Source organism: Lutra lutra, chromosome 2 (assembly GCF_902655055.1).
Source record: "Lutra lutra chromosome 2, mLutLut1.2, whole genome shotgun sequence".
NCBI lineage: Eukaryota > Metazoa > Chordata > Mammalia > Carnivora > Mustelidae > Lutra > Lutra lutra.
In genome coordinates this window covers 90,851,137-90,867,921 of record NC_062279.1, presented here as the reverse complement: position 1 = coordinate 90,867,921, position 16,785 = coordinate 90,851,137, and the positions used below count along the sequence as shown (strand labels likewise).

At 34.9% G+C, this 16,785-nt stretch overlaps 1 protein-coding gene across 8 annotated transcripts in view; it reads left to right on the top strand.

Annotated features, from left to right (window-relative positions):
* The window catches only part of FAM13A (family with sequence similarity 13 member A), a 353,806-nt gene that overhangs the window by 140,237 nt on the left and 196,784 nt on the right, over positions 1-16,785 (top strand). For all 8 annotated transcript variants that reach the window (XM_047717965.1, XM_047717964.1, XM_047717962.1 and 5 more), the window contains one exon: positions 12,295-12,448. In XM_047717965.1, the coding sequence (XP_047573921.1) occupies positions 12,295-12,448 (154 nt within the window). The remainder of the gene's footprint in view (positions 1-12,294; positions 12,449-16,785) is intronic.

The window sequence follows — 16,785 nt, the reverse complement described above, 5'->3', positions numbered from 1 at the left end:
CAACATCAGTAGTTCTTAAGAAGGAAACATTGCCAGGGGTGGGGCCAGGTACAAAAACAATTCTGGAAATCTTTGTTTCCACTGCCTCATCTCAGTTCTAAAAAACATTAGAAGCTTTATTATTGAATGTTCTCTCTAAAAAACATCTTCCAGCTTTTCATTTCCATTAAATTTTCATTCAAACATATCAATGTATAAGTCAATTGCAGTAGATTCATAGATAGGATAGTACACATTGGGAAACTTCTACACCTTTTAAAATGGTTGTTAAATTTGGCCTCCAGCATTTGCTTTCAGTAATAGTTTTTTTTTTTCTTTTGCAAAGAACCACATAAGGCGGAACATCCCAGCATGTCAGCATTTTTAATTGCAAAATAATAGTAAGTTAAGGACATAATATTTGTGTAGAATGTGTGTAGACAAGATTGGGCAATGTGATCTAGTGATAATGCAATTAGGAACGTTCAGGCCTGCGTGAACAGTCAGATTCTACGGGTATGGATGAATCAAATGATGACAGCCCAAGGAGAGGTTACAGATGAAGTATTTCATCACTCTTCATCTACTTAAGCCTTCTATTAATGATTTAGCTTAGGACAGAAGACTTTATCCTTATGAAAGTAGTTAATGAAACAAAGGTGAGAAGAATAGTATGTTGAATAGCAAGGTTAGAAATAAAATATTGAAGAAGACTATGCAAATGTTTCTTTTTATTCTATCATAAGTGAGAAAAATAAATGGAGAACTAGCAGATATTTATAGTGAGGAATCAGGAACAGAAAGACCTGGTTTACTAGCCATACGTTAAAAAAAAAAAACAAACAAACTAGAGAATTTTAGCCAATTGCAAGTTCAGTGTAAACCAACAGTGTTACTGTGAAAACTAAAATCTTACTCTGCATTGGTATGGTTATTTATAGTTGGCAAGGTACTTTTTTTTTTTTAAGATTTTATTTATTTATTTGTCACAGAGATCACAAGTAGGCAGAGAGGCAGGCGGGGCGGGGGGGGGAGCAGGCTCCCTGCCAAGCAGAGAGCCTGATGTGGGTCTCGATCCCAGGACCCTGAGATCATGACCTGAGCTGAAGGCAGAGGCTTAACCCTCTGAGCCACCTCAGGTTGGCAAGGTACTTTTTTTAAAAGTTGGATTTCTTGAGGCACAATTTATGTAGTGTAGAATGCATCCGTATGAGTATAGTGTTACAGGTTTTGACAGAATTCATCACCACCACCACCACCACCACCACAGTTAAGACACAGACCATTTCCATTATTCCAGACAGTTGTTTGTGTCCCTTTTAGTCAACCCCTAACCTCACCCCAGTCCCTGGTAACCATTATTCTTGACCCCATATTTTTGCAAAGTATTTTTCATGTATCTTTTAAAAAATTAAATTCTTTTTTTTTTAAAGATTTTATTTATTTATTTGACAGAGAAAGATCACAAGTAGACAGAGAAGCAGGCAGAGAGAGGGAAGCAGGCTCCCTGCTGAGCAGAGAGCCTGATGCGGGACTCGATCCCAGGACTCTGAGATCATGACCTGAGCCGAAGGCAGCAGCTTAACCCACTGAGCCACGCAGGCGCCCTAAAAAATTCAATTCTTAAAAGATCCCTACAGCATTAATATTGCCAACATGTCTATTTTATAAAGGAAGAAATGAAGGTTCAGTTAAGCAGCTTTAAGTTGTAGAGCCAGGTACTGAACCCTTATATTCTAACTCAGAATCTGAAATGCTTCCCTTGACCCTTCCGCCTGGACCTTTGCTCTGAGAGTCCCACTTTTGTCTGTATCGTTCACTCACCCCCAATGGATCCTGTATTCAAAGCCAATATTAAACTTTAATAGTAACTTACTAGAGGAAGGACTAGAGGATGGTTGTTCAGTCTTTTTTTTTTTTTTCATTATTGTTTCCCCAAGGAGTCTTCTTAGATTTTTTCTTTCCCTAATCACTTCTCCTCCATCCTCCCTAAATTTTAACATCGTGAATATGCTGTATATCTCTGTGTGTACTGTATGTAGCTGTACTTTGTATATTAAAAAGAGTAAGTTCTTTCACCTACTCTAAGAACGATTTTGTTCAAACTGGGGACAGTACCACTCCCATTGAGAATGCTTAGACTGAGCAATAGTCTTCAGCCTTTGTCCCATCTGATGTGCATAACACATGACCCTTGAGTATGAGACACATCACAACACTGAAAATTTTATAGTAAACACCACATCAGACTTTTGGCATGATATTCATGAAAGTGTCTTCAGAACATGTAGATAAGTAAAATCAGCTCTTAAGGATAAACTTCAAATTTACTTAACAGGAAGTTAAAATATGGCTTATTTTTTAAATAATTCCTTTGAAGTTTGCTTTTAATCTAGATCTAAACTTCATATAATTAAGGAAATAAGGTAGTTCTAGGAGCATCTGGATGGCTCACTTGGTTAAGCATCTGCCTTCAGCTCAGGTCATGATCTCAGGGTCCTGGGATTGAGCTGATTTTTCCCTCTCCTCCCATTCGTGCTTGCTCTGTCTCTCTAGTGCTCTCTCTCTCTCTCTCTCAAATAAATAAAGTCTCTTTAAAAAAAGGGGAGGGGGGGAATAAGGTATTTCTGTTGGAGAATAAACAATCTTTTAAGTGCTATGATGCCAGTAATGCAGAGCTTTAATATGTTGTTAAGGTGAATATGATTATTGCAAATCTATCTTGCCTCATCACTATCTGACTTTCATCAAGCAGTCATAACTCAGGAGTCATGTAACCAGATGCCAGTGTTCTCAGTTGTCTTATGCGTAATGTAGAGGTAGATGCATTTCCTTTTTTTGTGAATGTTTTTTATTGTGGTAAAATACATGTAACTAAAATTTACCATCCTAATACTTTTTAAGTGAACAATTCATTGATATTAAATACATTAACACTGTTGTGCAACTATCACCAACATCCATCCCCCAATTTTTTTCATCTTGTAAAACTGAAACTCTGTACTCATTAAATAGTAACTCCTCACCCTGGCCCTAACCCCTGCCAACTGCCATTATATTTTGCCTTTATGATTTTGACTACTCCAGGTACCTCTTGTTAGAGGAATTATACAGTATTTGTCTTTTTATGGCAAGTTTATTTTATATAAAATAATCCCCTCAATGTTTATTCATACTGTAGTGCATTGCAGAATTTTCTTCCATTTTTAAGGCTGCATAGTTTTCCATCGTATGTCTATACCACATTTTGCTTATCTATTTAGCCATAGATAATTGGATTGCTTCCACATTTTAGCTGTTGTGAATAATGCTATTATGAACATGGATGTGCAAAAATCTTTTTCAGACCTTGCTTTCAGGTTTTTGGGGGTATATGTCCAGAAGTGGAATTTGTGGATAATATGGTAATTCTATTTTTAATTTGTTGAGGAACTGCCATACTTTTTCTCATAGTGGCTATACTTTTATATTCCCACCAGCAGTGCAAAAGAGTTACAGTTTCTCTACATCCTCGCCAACATCTGTCGTTTTCCGGTTTTTTGATAGTAGCCATTCTAATGGGTGTGAGGTGATATCTCATTGTCATTTTTATTTGCATTTTCCCTAATGATCAGTGATGCTGAACAGCTTATTGGCTATTTATATATCTTGTGCTTATTGGATATTTGCTTATTGGATATCTTCCTTGGAGAAATGTCTGTTCAAGTCTTTTACCAGTTTTTAAATCAGATTTCTTTTTTGTTAAAATTTAGGAGTTCTCTATATAATTTGGATATTGGTTCCTTATTAAATATATGATTTACATATATTTTCTCCCATTTTGTGGGTTATCTATTTACTCCGTAGATAGTGTCATGATGCACAAAATTTTTAAATTTTCTTGAAGTCTCATTTGTCTATTGTTCTTTTGTTGCCTGTGCCATACATGTCCTAGCCAAGAAATCATTGCCAAAATCAATGTCATGAAGTTTTTGCTTTCTATGTTTTTTACAAGAGTTTTATTGTTTTAGAATTTTGGTCCATTTTGAATTAATTTTTGTATAAGATGTTAGGTAACAGAATAACTTCATTCTTTTGCATGTGAATTCTTTTGCAGCTTTTCCAGTAGTGTTTGTTGAAAGATAGTCCCTTTTGAATTCAGTGGTGTTAACACCCTTGTCAAAACTGATTTGACCATATAAACAAAGATTCCTTCCTGGGCTCTCTGTTGTATTCCATTTGTCTGCCTTAATGCCAATACCTCACTGTTTTGATGACTGTAGCTTTGTAGTAAATGTTGAAATCAGTAAATGTGAGTCTTCTATTTTTGTTCTTTATTGAGTTTGTTTCAGCTATCACGGATCACTTGAGATTCCATACGAATTTTAGGATGGGCTTTTCTATTTCTGCAAAAAAAAATATACTGTTGCAATTTTGATAGAGATTGCATAGAATCCGTAGATTGCTTTGGCTAATATTTGCCTTTTAATGATACTAAGTCTTCTAATCTATGAACATGAGATATATTTCTAGTTATTTGTTTTTTAATTTCCTTCACCAGCATTTTGTAGTTTTCATTGGATAAGTATTTCATCTCCTTGGTTAAATATATTCCCAAGTATTTTATTCCTTTTGATGCTATTGCAGATGAAATAGTTTTGTGATTTCCTTTTCAGATAGTTCATTGTTTATAGAAATGCAGTTGATTTTTATCTGTTGACTTTGTATCCTACCAGCTTTCTTAATTTGGTTTTTAGGTCTAACACATTTTTGTGTAACCTTTGGGGATCTTAAGATCATATTATCTGCAAACAGAGGTAATTTTACTTCTTGCTTTCCAGTTTGAATGTCTTTAATTTCTAATTTCTCTGGCTAGAACTTCCAGTACTATGTTGAATAGTGAAAAGCAGGCATCCTTGCCTTGTTCCTGCTCTTAAATTAAAAGTTTTCATTTTTTTCACTATTGAATATGATGTTTGCTAAGGGCTTTTCATATATGGCTTTTATTGTATTAAGATATTTTTCTGGGGCGCCTGGGTGGCTCAGTGGGTTAAGCCGCTGCCTTCAGCTCAGGTCATGATCCCAGGTCCTGGGTTCGAGCCCCACATCGGGCTTTCTGCTGAGCAGGGAGCCTGCTTCCTCCTCTCTCTGCCTGCCTCTCTGCTTACTTTGATTTCTCTCTGTCAAATAAATAAATAAAATCTTTAAAAAATAATAAAAAATAATAAAAAAAGATATTTTTCTGTTTTTGCTAGTTTATTGAGTGTTTCTTGTGATACAAGGGTGTTGAATTGTGTCAGATGTTTTTTCTGCATCAATCAAGATGACCATCTGGAATTTTTTCCTACTTTCTGTTGCTGTGGCTTATTACATTGATGGATTTTTGTAGTTGAATCATCTGTACATTCCAGGAATAAATCCTATGTGGTCATGCTATATAACCCTTTTAACATGCTGCTGAATTCTGTATGATAGTATCTTGCTGAGAATTTTTGCATCATATTCATAAGGCGTTTTGGCATATAGTTTTCTTATAGTAGTCTTTGTCTGGCTTTGACATAGGTCATGTTGGTCTCACAGAATGAGTGAAGTGTTTTCTCCTTCTAGTTTCTTGGAAATGTCTGAGAAATACTGGTATTAGTTTAAGTGTTTGGTAAAATTTACCAGTGAAGCCATCAGGTCCAGGGCATTTCTTTTGGGAAATTTTTGATTATTGATTCAGTCTTATAAGTCTTTTCAGATTTTCTATATCTTCATGATTCTGTCTTGGTAGGGTAGTGTTTCTAGGAATTTGTCCATTTCATTTGGGTTATCCAGTTTGTTGGTGTACAAATATCATAGTATACTCTTATAATTCTTTTATTTCTATAGAATCAGTAGTAATGTCCCCACTTTAATTTCAGATTTTAACAATTTGAGCACCCCTTTCTCTTTTTTCAGTTCATTTAGTTAAAAGTTTGTCAACTTTGTTGATCTTCTCAAAGAAGCAACTTTTGGTTTCATTGATATTTCTATGTCCCTATTTCATTTATCTCTGCTCTAATCTTTATTATTTCTCTCCTTCTGCTAGCTTTGTGTTTATTTTTTTTCTTTCCTAGTTCTTTAAGTGGTAAAGTTAGGTTTTTTAAATTTGAGATCTTTCTTACATTTTAGTATGTTTACAGCTATGAAATTCTTCCTTAGGCTTAGTTTTGCTGCATCCCATAAATTTTGGTTTTATTGTGTTTTCATTTTCATTCATCTCTAAATATTTTCTAATTTTCCTTTAAATTTATTTTTTGTTCCATTGATTGCTTAAACATAATTCCACAATTTTGTGAATTTTCCAGTTTCCTTGATGTTATTATTTCTGACTTCATCCCATTGTGGTACAAGAAGTTACTTTGTAAAATGAATATCTTTTTAAATATATTGAGATTAATTTGTGGCCTAACATATGGTATATCCTGGAAAATGTCCCATGTACACTTGAGGAAAGTGATTATTTTGATTGGTGTTGGGTAAAATAGTCTGTGTGTGTCTGATCTAGTTTGTTGTTTTTAAGTGCTCCATTTCATATCTTCTGTCTGGTTGTTCTATCCATTGTTGGGAGTAGGGTATTGAACTCATGAACTATTGTAGACTGTTTATTTCTACTTTAAATTCTGTCCATTTTTTTTCTTCATATATTTTCATGGTCTGTCATTAGCTGTGTGTTTATAATTGTTATATCTTCTTGCTGTACTGAAACTTTTATTAATATATAATGACTCTCTTTGTCTCTTTTAAACTTTTTTTATTTTAAGTTTATTATGTATAATATTACTATAGCCACCCCTGCTCTCTTTCACTTACTATGCATGGATTATCTTTTCCTATCCTTTTACTTTTAACCTGTTTGTGGCTTTGAATCTCAAGTGAGTCTGTTGTAGACAGAATATAGTTAGACAACGTGTTCTTATTCATTCTACCAGTCTCTATCTTTGGGAGAATTTAATCCATTTACATTTAAAGTAATTACTGGTAAGGAGGGACTTGTGTCATTGTGCTAGAGGTTTTCCATGACCTTACAGTAGTTTTGTCCTTCATTTACTGCATTACTATTTTCTTATGTATTTAGTTAAATTTTTTTGCAGTATAATGTTTAAATTCTCTTCACGTTCTCTTTTGTTTACATTCTATAGGTATTTTCTTTGTGGTTACCATGAGGATTACATCTAACATCCTAAACTTATAACACTAATAATTTGAATAAGTATCAGCTTTACTTCAATAACATACAAAAACTGCTCCAGGGTGCCTGACTAGCTCAGTTGGTAGAGCATGTAGCTCTTGATCTCAGGTTCATGAGTTTGAGCCACATGTTGGGCCTAGAGATTACTTAAAAAACAGAACAAATTAAAACTCTGTTCTTTTATAACTCCATCCATATCTCTTTCAGTTATTGATGTCACAAAATTATATCTTTATATATTTTGTGCCCCAAAACATAAAGTAACTTTTTTTTTTACATTTTTCACATATTTGTCTTTTTTATGTAGATGTAATTGACATTATGTTAGTTTTAGGTGTATAGCATAATCATTCAATATATGTGTACATTGTAAAATGATGACCACAATAAGTCTGAGTTAACATCCATCACTATACATACCTACAAACATTTTTTTCCTATGATGAGAACTTTTAAGATATTCTATTAGCAACTTTCAACTTTCAAATATACAATATATACAGTGCAGTATTATTAACTATAGTCATTATGCTGTACATTACATCCCCAGGACATTTATTTTATAACTGGAAGTTTGTACCTTTAGACAGCTTTCACCCACTTTGCTCATCCCTCACCACCTCTGACAATCATCAGTTTGTTCTCTGGATCTATGACTTCAGTTTTTTGTTTTGTTTCTTGAATATTTATTTTAGATTCCACATATACATGAAATTTTTGTGGTATTTGTCTTTCTCTGACTTATTTGGCATAGTGCCTTCAAGGTCATCCATGTTGTTACAAAAGGCAGGATTTACTTCCTTTTTAAGGCTGAATAATATTCCTATGTCTGTTTATGCCATATCTTTTTTTTTTTTTTCAGTTAGCCAACATATAGTAGCACATCATTAGTTTTTGATGTAGTGTCAAGTGATTCATCAGTTTCATATAACACCCAGTGCTGATCACAGCACGTGCCCTCTTAATACCCACAACCCGGCCACCCCATCTCCCCACCCCCCTCTTCTCTGCAATTCTCAATTTGTTTCCCAGAGTTCAGAATTTCTCATGGTTTGTCTCCCTCTCTGATTTCTTCCTGTTTGGTTTTCCCTCCCTTCCCCTGTGGTCTTCCATGCTATTCCTTATGTTCCACATATGGGGGAACCATATAATAATTACCTTTCTCTGCTTGACTTATTTCACTTAGCTTAATCCCCTTTAGTCCCATCCATGTCGATGCAAATGGTGGGTATTCATCCTTTCTGATGACACAGTAATATTCCATTGTATATATGAACCACATCTTCTTTATCCATTCATCCTTGATGGACATTTAGGTCTTTAATCCATTTTGAGTTTGTTTTTGTGTATGCTGTAAGAAAGTGGTCCAGGTTAATTCTTTTTTATGTAGCTGTCCAGTTTTCTCAACACTTTTTGTTGAAGAGACTGTCTTTTTTCCACTGGATATTCTTTATAGCTGGGTCAAAGATTAATTGGCCATATAATCATGGGTTAATTTCTGGGTTTTCTATTCTGACCCATTGATATATGTGTCTATTTTTTGTGCCAGTACCATATACTCTTTTGATTACTACAACTATATAATATATCCTGGAGTCTGGAATTGCTTTTCTTTTCTTTTTTAAGGTTGCTTTGGCTATTTGGGGTAGTTTGTGATTCCATACAAATTTTAGGATTTTTTGTTCTAGTTCTGTGAAAAATGTTGTTGATATTTTCATAGGGATTGCATTAAATGTGTAGATTGCTTTGGGTATTATAGACATTTTAACAATATTCTTCCAGTCCATGAACATGGAATATCATTCCTTTCCTTGTGTCATTTTCAATTCCTTTTATCAATGTTTCTAGTTTTCAGAGTACAGGTCATTCACCTCTTTGGTTAGGTTTATTTCTAGGTATCTTATTATTTTGGGTGTACTTATAAATGGGATTGTTTTCTTAGTTTCTCTTTCTGTTGCTTCATTATTGGTGTATAGAAATGCAACAGATCTCTGTGCATTAATGTATCCTGTGACTTCACTGAATTTGTCAGTCGTAGCTGGGTTTTTGTTTTTTTGTTTGTTTGTTTGTTTTGGGTTTTTTTGGTGGAGTCTTTTGGATTTTCTTTATATAGTATCATGTCATCTACAAATAGTGAAAGTTTTACTTTTTCCTTCCAATTTGGATGCCTTTAATTTCTTTTTGCTGTCTGATGATGTGACTAGGACTTCTAGTACTATATTGAATAAAAGTGGTGAAAGTGGAATTCCTTGTCTTATTTCTGACCTTAGGGGAAAGGCTCTCAGCTTTTACCCCATTGAAGATGATGTTTGCTGTGGGTTTTTCAGAAGTCTTTTTTTTTTTTTTTTAAATGTAATCTTCTCCCCCAACTTGGGCTTTAATGCATGACCCCAAGATCAAGAGTCACACACTTCGCTGACTGAGTCAGCCAGGCACCCCAGTCAAAAGTGCTGTGGGTCTTTTATATACAGACTTTATTTTGTTGCATTATGTTTTTTCTAAATCTACTTTTTTGAGGGTTTTTATCATGAATGAATGTTTTATTTTGTCTAATGCTTTTCTGAGTCTATTGAAATGAGTATATAGTTCTTATCTTTTCTTATATTGATGTGATGTATCAAGTTGATTGATTTGTGAATATTGAACCACCCTTGAAACCCAGGAATAATCCCACTAGATCATGGAGAATTGTTTTTTTAATGTATTGTTGGGTTTGGTTTGCTAGTACTTTGTTGAGAATTTTTGCAACTATGTTCATGAGAGATATTGGCCTGTAGTTTTTTTGTTTGTTTGTTTGTTTTTTGTGGTGTCTTTATTTGGCCTAGATATCAGAGTTATGCTGGCCTCATAGAATGAATTTGGAAGTTTTCCTTCCTTTTCTATTTTTTGGAATAGTTTGAGAAGATAGCTATTAACTCTTCTTAAATATTTGGTAGAATTTGCCTGTGAAGCTGTGTGGTCCTGAACTTCTGTTTGTTGGGAGTTTTTTGATTACTGATTCAGTTTCTTTTCTGGTAATCAGTCAGTTCAAAGTTTTATTTCTTCCTGCTTCAGTTTTGGTAGGTTGTGTGTTTCTAGGAATTTATCCATTTTTTTCTAGGTTGTCCAACCTGTTGGCATATAATTTTTCATAATCTCTAACAATTATTTGTATTTCTGTGGTGTCAGTTGTTATTTCTCCTCTTTCATTTGTGATTTTGTGAGTTCTGTACCCTCCACACCCCCCATTTGAATGGGTCTGTATAGAGTTTTATCAATTTTGTTGATCTTTTCAAAAAACTAGCTCCTTGTTTCATTGATCTATTTTATTGTTTTTGGTGGGGTATTTTTTTTGTTTTTGTTTGTTTGTTTTTAGCTTTTACATCATTTAAATCTCCTCTAATCTTTATTATTTCCTTTCTTCTGATGGTATTAAGGTTTTGTTTGTTGTTCTTTTTGTAGTGCCTTTAGGTGTAAGGTTAGGTTATTTCAGATTTTCTTGCTTATTGAGGTAAGTCTGTATTGCTATAAATTTCCCTCTTAGAACCACTTTTGTTGCATCCTACAGGTTTTGAGCAATAGTGTTTTAATATACTTTTTTCTTTCTTTTATTTCCTGGTTGACTCAATGACAGTTCTGATATCCAGTCTGGCAAATGTGGGGAATCTCTTGACTAGGTTTCAAGCCCTGGAAATACTCCTCCATGGCTTTCAACTTCACACTCTTGTTTTTTTTATTCTGTTCTCTGAGTCATCCACCATTTTTAATGAAAGGCAGTATATATTTGAAGCTTATATGATATTTACATTATAGGAGTTTTATGGTTTCAAGTCTTACATTCAAATATTTAATGCATTTTAAGTTGATTTTGTGTATGGTGTGAGGTAGTGGTTCAGTTTCATTCTTTTGCACATAGCTGTTCAGTTTTTCCATCATTTATTGAAGAGACTGTCCTTTCCCCCATTTTATATTCTTTACTCCTTTGCCATGGATTAATTGACATAAAAGTGTGGGTTTTATTTCCAGACTTAACACACAGGGAAGGCCATGTGAAGATGGAGCAGAGAGAACTTTAAGATGCTGGCCGTGATTGAAAATTGAAGTGATACCGTTATAGCCAAGGAATGCTACCAGTTAGTGTGGCCCTGTTTATAACTTAATTTCTACCACATGATACTGATTGTACTCTCCTGGCCTCCAGAACTGTGAAAGAATAAATTTCTGCTGTCTCAAGCAGCACTACATGATAATTTGTTATAGCAGCCACAGGAAACTAATATAGATGGGTATTAACACCTCAGTGTTGCTTTTTAAATGCATTTTTGCTGATTATTCAATGAGTTGAGTATCTTTGCATCATAAGATTATTGATGTGCACCTGTTTTCTTCTATGAGTTTTTCAACTCCTGCCCTTTCTTTTTTTTTTTTTTAATTTACTTCCTTATTGAGTAGTAGGAATTCTTTGCATAGTCTTACCATTAATGTCCATGTTACTGAAGAGATACTCATGTCTGTAGCTTGTGTTTCTACCTTATTTATGGTGTCTTCTGCATTCAGAAGATCTTTTGCACATTTTATTTTCCATTAGGAAATTTTTAAACATACCCAAAAGAGAGAATAGTATATAGTATAATAAATCTTCTGTATACCCATAACTCTGCTTCAGCAGTAATCAGTATTTTTTTTCTGGAAGTATTCATATTTTTCATTAACTTTTATACTTTTTGTGCACTATCTAAGAAGTCCTTCAGTAAAGATTGTGTTGCTTTTGTTTCTGCAGCTATTTCTGTCATGATAAAACATTCATTCTTTTTGTTATAACACTTGTTTTTAATCACTTTTGCATTTTAATCACTACACTTATGTGTAGCAATTTCTAATATATAGAAAGCATCACGGCACCCATGTTAATCTATACCTTCTTCCTGAACATGTACTTTCTTATTCAGCGCAAGCTATTGATGCAGATCTTGTCCCAGAAACATCCTACATGTCACTGTAGAGCTTGTTAAAAATTGCATGTGTCCTTATAAGAACGTTGATCATTCATATAGGAGATGTCAAAATAGATGCCTGAGTCAGCTGTGCTATCATATTTTGTTTTTACGAAATAATTCCTCTCATTTTTTCCTCCTTATTTCTAGTGTGCCACCTGGGCTTGAAGGCATGAAAGAACAAGACATCTGCAACAAGATAATGGCTAAATTACTAGAAAATTATAATACTCTGTTTGAAGTAGAGTATACAGAAAATGATAACCAGAGATGTGAAAACCTGGCTAGGCTTATCATAGTAAAGGTAAGTAACTTTGGCATATAATCTTCAGTATTGCTTATATTTTGAATGAAAGATATTTTATTTAAATTATTCTTTATCATAAAAATGTCATGGACATATTTTAGATTATTATTCCTGTGTTTGTTGAATTCTGTTGTGAAATATGTCCTCTGTATCAAGTATTTAACTGATCTATATTCCCCTAAAGTTGAAGGATAATTGCAAATTGATGTTTCCTTGCTGCTCTAAAATCATCTCAAAATCACTTATGTGAGCCCACCACTTACTGATTTTTATAGAAGTCTGGTGTTACAGCAAGGATTCATGCTTATGGCTGTGTTCAGGAGTGCTAGCTTACTGAGTAGACTGCAAATTCCTGAAGATAATATTACTGTATCTTTTTGTCGCTCTTGTGTCTAGCACACTTTCAAGTTCAACCTCAGATTTTAAGTCCCACATATATAGTCCCTGGCAACTATCATCGGTAAAGGAGAATATTTTTATAAGCTATAAAGGAATCCCTGACAATACTTAACCTCCACCTTTTTATACATTGGCTGATCATTTATAACCTATCCTTTACACATTAGGGAAATACATGTATGTCTCTAAAGAGAGTCTGAGGATAAACCAAATCAAATCCTCCAGGGAAGGCATCTTACTTCTTTCTCATTTGTATTTGAGGCAAATCATGATGGAATGGATATGGGAGGTTCCCTTAGGGGAAGTTTCCTGAAACACGTGTTCACAGACTGCATTATACCAATTGATTCATTTGGCAATGAATGATAAAGCCCAAGCACTTGTTTTGATCATTGAAGGGGTATTTTCATCTCTTCTTTCAGTTGAGACCATGACTTTGAAGAAGAAATAAAAGGTAAAGAGTATCAAGTAGCACCCTTCCAAAAAAGCAAAAGAAGACCAAAAACTAGGTTTTCTTAACCAGGGCTTATGTTGTTAATACAACAGACTCCCCATAATGAGTATAATACATTTGCAAGGAAAGCATTTACCTGGAATCTTCCCAAACTGATAAAGAGAACTCTAAACTAAAATTTGAGGGAAGGGAAGAATAATGCACAGTTAAAATGACAAAATGAGATAAAAGTATAACCTAAGTTGGAGGCAACACAATGGCTGAGAGAATGTGTCAGTGATTCGCAAGAGAAAATATGGGAAGAATACACCAGTTATGCTACCAAAAAATTAAATAAATTCTTTTAAATAGAAAAAAAAATCTTTAATTTGTTCCTCTAGTTCCTGTAGTACTACTTTCCAAAGGTCTCTTTTTAAAATATTAAAAAGTAATTAACTTTGTTTCAGCTGTATCTCTGATACACGGTTTTTAACACTTGTACTTTTTAACTAGAGCTGATAAGATAATAAGATAAGCCTAAAATATAATGAAAATAGAAAAATAAGACCTAGGCAAGACAAACCTGCGGAGATGCAGGTATTAACTGGAATGTGCCAAGAGAAGGTTCTATGTTGTGCAAATAAAATGATACCTGTTGAAATACGCGGAAGGAATCCCTGCTTAGAAATCATTGAGCTACTAGGTTTAAGTCTGGTGGAGAACTTATCATGAGAGTAGATAGATAAGACATACATAGATAAGACATACGAAGAGTCAAATACTGGTATCTTAGCTAGGTGAAAAGTAAGACTGCTACTCTCCTAATGCAGGTTTCAGATCTGGCCTAGAGGCAGATAAAGGTCATGGTTGGAAACTACATTTCTATACTGTGGAAGAATCATTCTGCTAAAGCAAGATAGTTGGTCCATTCTTTACTGATTTTCATGGTAGTCTCATCTCAGAGGGTAGATTATGCTACAAGGGAGTATGATGTTCTGGACCCTAGTTTCAGCCAGTAAGGATGAAATGGAGGTTACAAAAATTATTTTAATGGAATATACCAGTGCCATTTTAGGGTCTATAAAAATAACATGCTGATCACAGTTAGGTATGTAAAGTTGGATATTGTTTAGAAAGCAGATTTTTTTAATTCCTAAAATCGTAGAAATATTAGATACAAACCGAAAGGAAGCTGGGTTAAAAAGGAAATGGGAGGCTTAAAATGAAATCATTAACATACTGAAAGATTGGAAAAATGGAAGGAAACTGAAAAAACCTGAAAAACATGTTCTGATCATGCTCACGAGCTCAGCTTTTGAAGGGATGTGTACAAAAAGAAAAAACTGGCACAAAACAAAGGATGAATATACATGAATGACAGACATATAAAATGGGCTGAGAATAAGCTTAGGCTCATGGAAACTACTATATATCTACTATATATCTAACTACTTTATCTCAGTATAGAAAAGGGCTTTTAAGGGGAAGAAGTAGTAAATGTATCCACTGACACACCTCTGTGCACCCCAGTATGGGCAACAGAGTCATAAAGGATTGCATAAGCTCCTCACAATATCCTAGTGGACTATATGGAGATTTGGAGCTCAGATAATGTAAGTTTAGTTGCCTTTGGACCAGGATGAGAGACTTTGAGTGTGGATTGGTGTTAACTTCGGGGCAGGTCTCTACATTTTTTTATGTTATTTTCAGTATTTTAATCATTGACTTAAATGAGTGTATACTTGGTACATTTGCAAGTGAAATAAAGTTAGAAAAATAGATCAGATTTTGGATGGCTGGATATGTAGATCAATAAGATGACGTGTGTGTGTGTGTGTGTGTGTGTGTGTGTGTGTGTGTGTGTGTGTGTACACAGAGCCATTTCTCTCATTTCTTGCTTCAAACAAACTAACGAAAGCATTTTATTTGGGCTTGCAACAAAGTGCTGAGTCAGAGGGGTCCCTCCCACAGCTGCAAGGGATAGATGAGTCACAAGGGTCTAGACTGCCATCCTTCTTGGGTAGTAATTGACTTAAAGGAAGATCGAGACAGTTCCACAAGGAGATGTAAGGCAAAGTATGCAGCGAGCAGAGGGCCTCTGGGAAAGATTCTTATCCTTGATTGAAAAGAATGATTTAAGTTAAAACCAGAGCTGTGGTTTGCCTCTGGGTATAGTTGACTCTGATGGTTGTGACTGACTAGGAAAATGCCTAAGGGAACTCTCTGGGCGTAATGAAAATGTTCTTTATCTCAGTAGGGATATGGGTTATATGGGTGTATGCATTTGTCAAAACTCATGCAACTTTACACTTAAGATTTATCCATTTAACTTAATGTAAATTATTTTTAAATTTTTAATTACAAAGTAAGAAAGGTAGCAGGCCTTTGAGAAAGATGCCCATCTCTTCCATCCTGCTTTCAGATGTTATCACCTGAAGGTATGATGCTTGGAGCTGCTGCCACCATCTCTGCCCTTGATGAATGTATCACTGACACACTGAAGTTAGCAGTTAATGAGGAGAAAGGGTGGGTTCCTCATCATTGCTGATGTGCTGAACCAACCCAGGACACACAAACCTCTGGACTTCGAGTTACGTGAGGGAAATAAAGATCCTCAGAGTATAAGCTAGTTTTAGTGGAGTGTTCTGTTTCTTGCACCAAGAGCATTATATCTGATACAATCAGTATAATTGGAAAGTGCTATACTTAGGTTTATAAAATGATTTGCGCAAAGATAGCCCAGAGGAGATAATAGTTAAATTGAAAATCATCCACCGATTTCTTTTTTTTTCATCCACAGATTTTAGTTACTTTCTAGCACATTACAAGATGTCAGCATAATGTAATTGCCCCAAAATACCAAAAATATATTCGTAGAGTACACCAGTAATATGCAGAATAAAGAATGTAGGTCTCCCTGCTCTTGGTATCGGTCAGGCAGCATTATCTCTGATGCTGAGTACTACATTCTGACTCCTATGACAATCACCACTGTTGCGCATTTATTCTCACTAAATACATATTTGCCTGGGGGACCATCTTTTACTTTAGTTACCGTATATACTGCTGATGACCTTGAAATCATAACTTGAGCCCTGGCTTGTCAGACGAACAGTAGGACTGTATTTCCCACTACCTGTAAAATGCCACACTGGTGCCTCAGATTTCTCACACTGAAAACATCATCCCCAAAACTTGTGTTCTATCTTCTATAACCCTAATTTGCCAGCCCCCAGCCTGCCAGATTAGAATCCTTGGTTTAGCCTTGACTCCTCCTCCCTCACCATTCCCACAGGGACTCAGATTCTGTCTTCTGTCTCTTGGATTAGTACCTCTGCTTTAGATTAGGACCTTATCACAGTCACACATTTCCCCACGGTTCTCCCCCTTCTAGACAATCCCCTCCCATCTCCTTTCTACCCGTGTGATAAGAGTTCTGTGCCTAAAAAACAAGCTTGATCGTAACCTGTTTCTGCCTTAATAAACCTTTTTCTGTCATTGT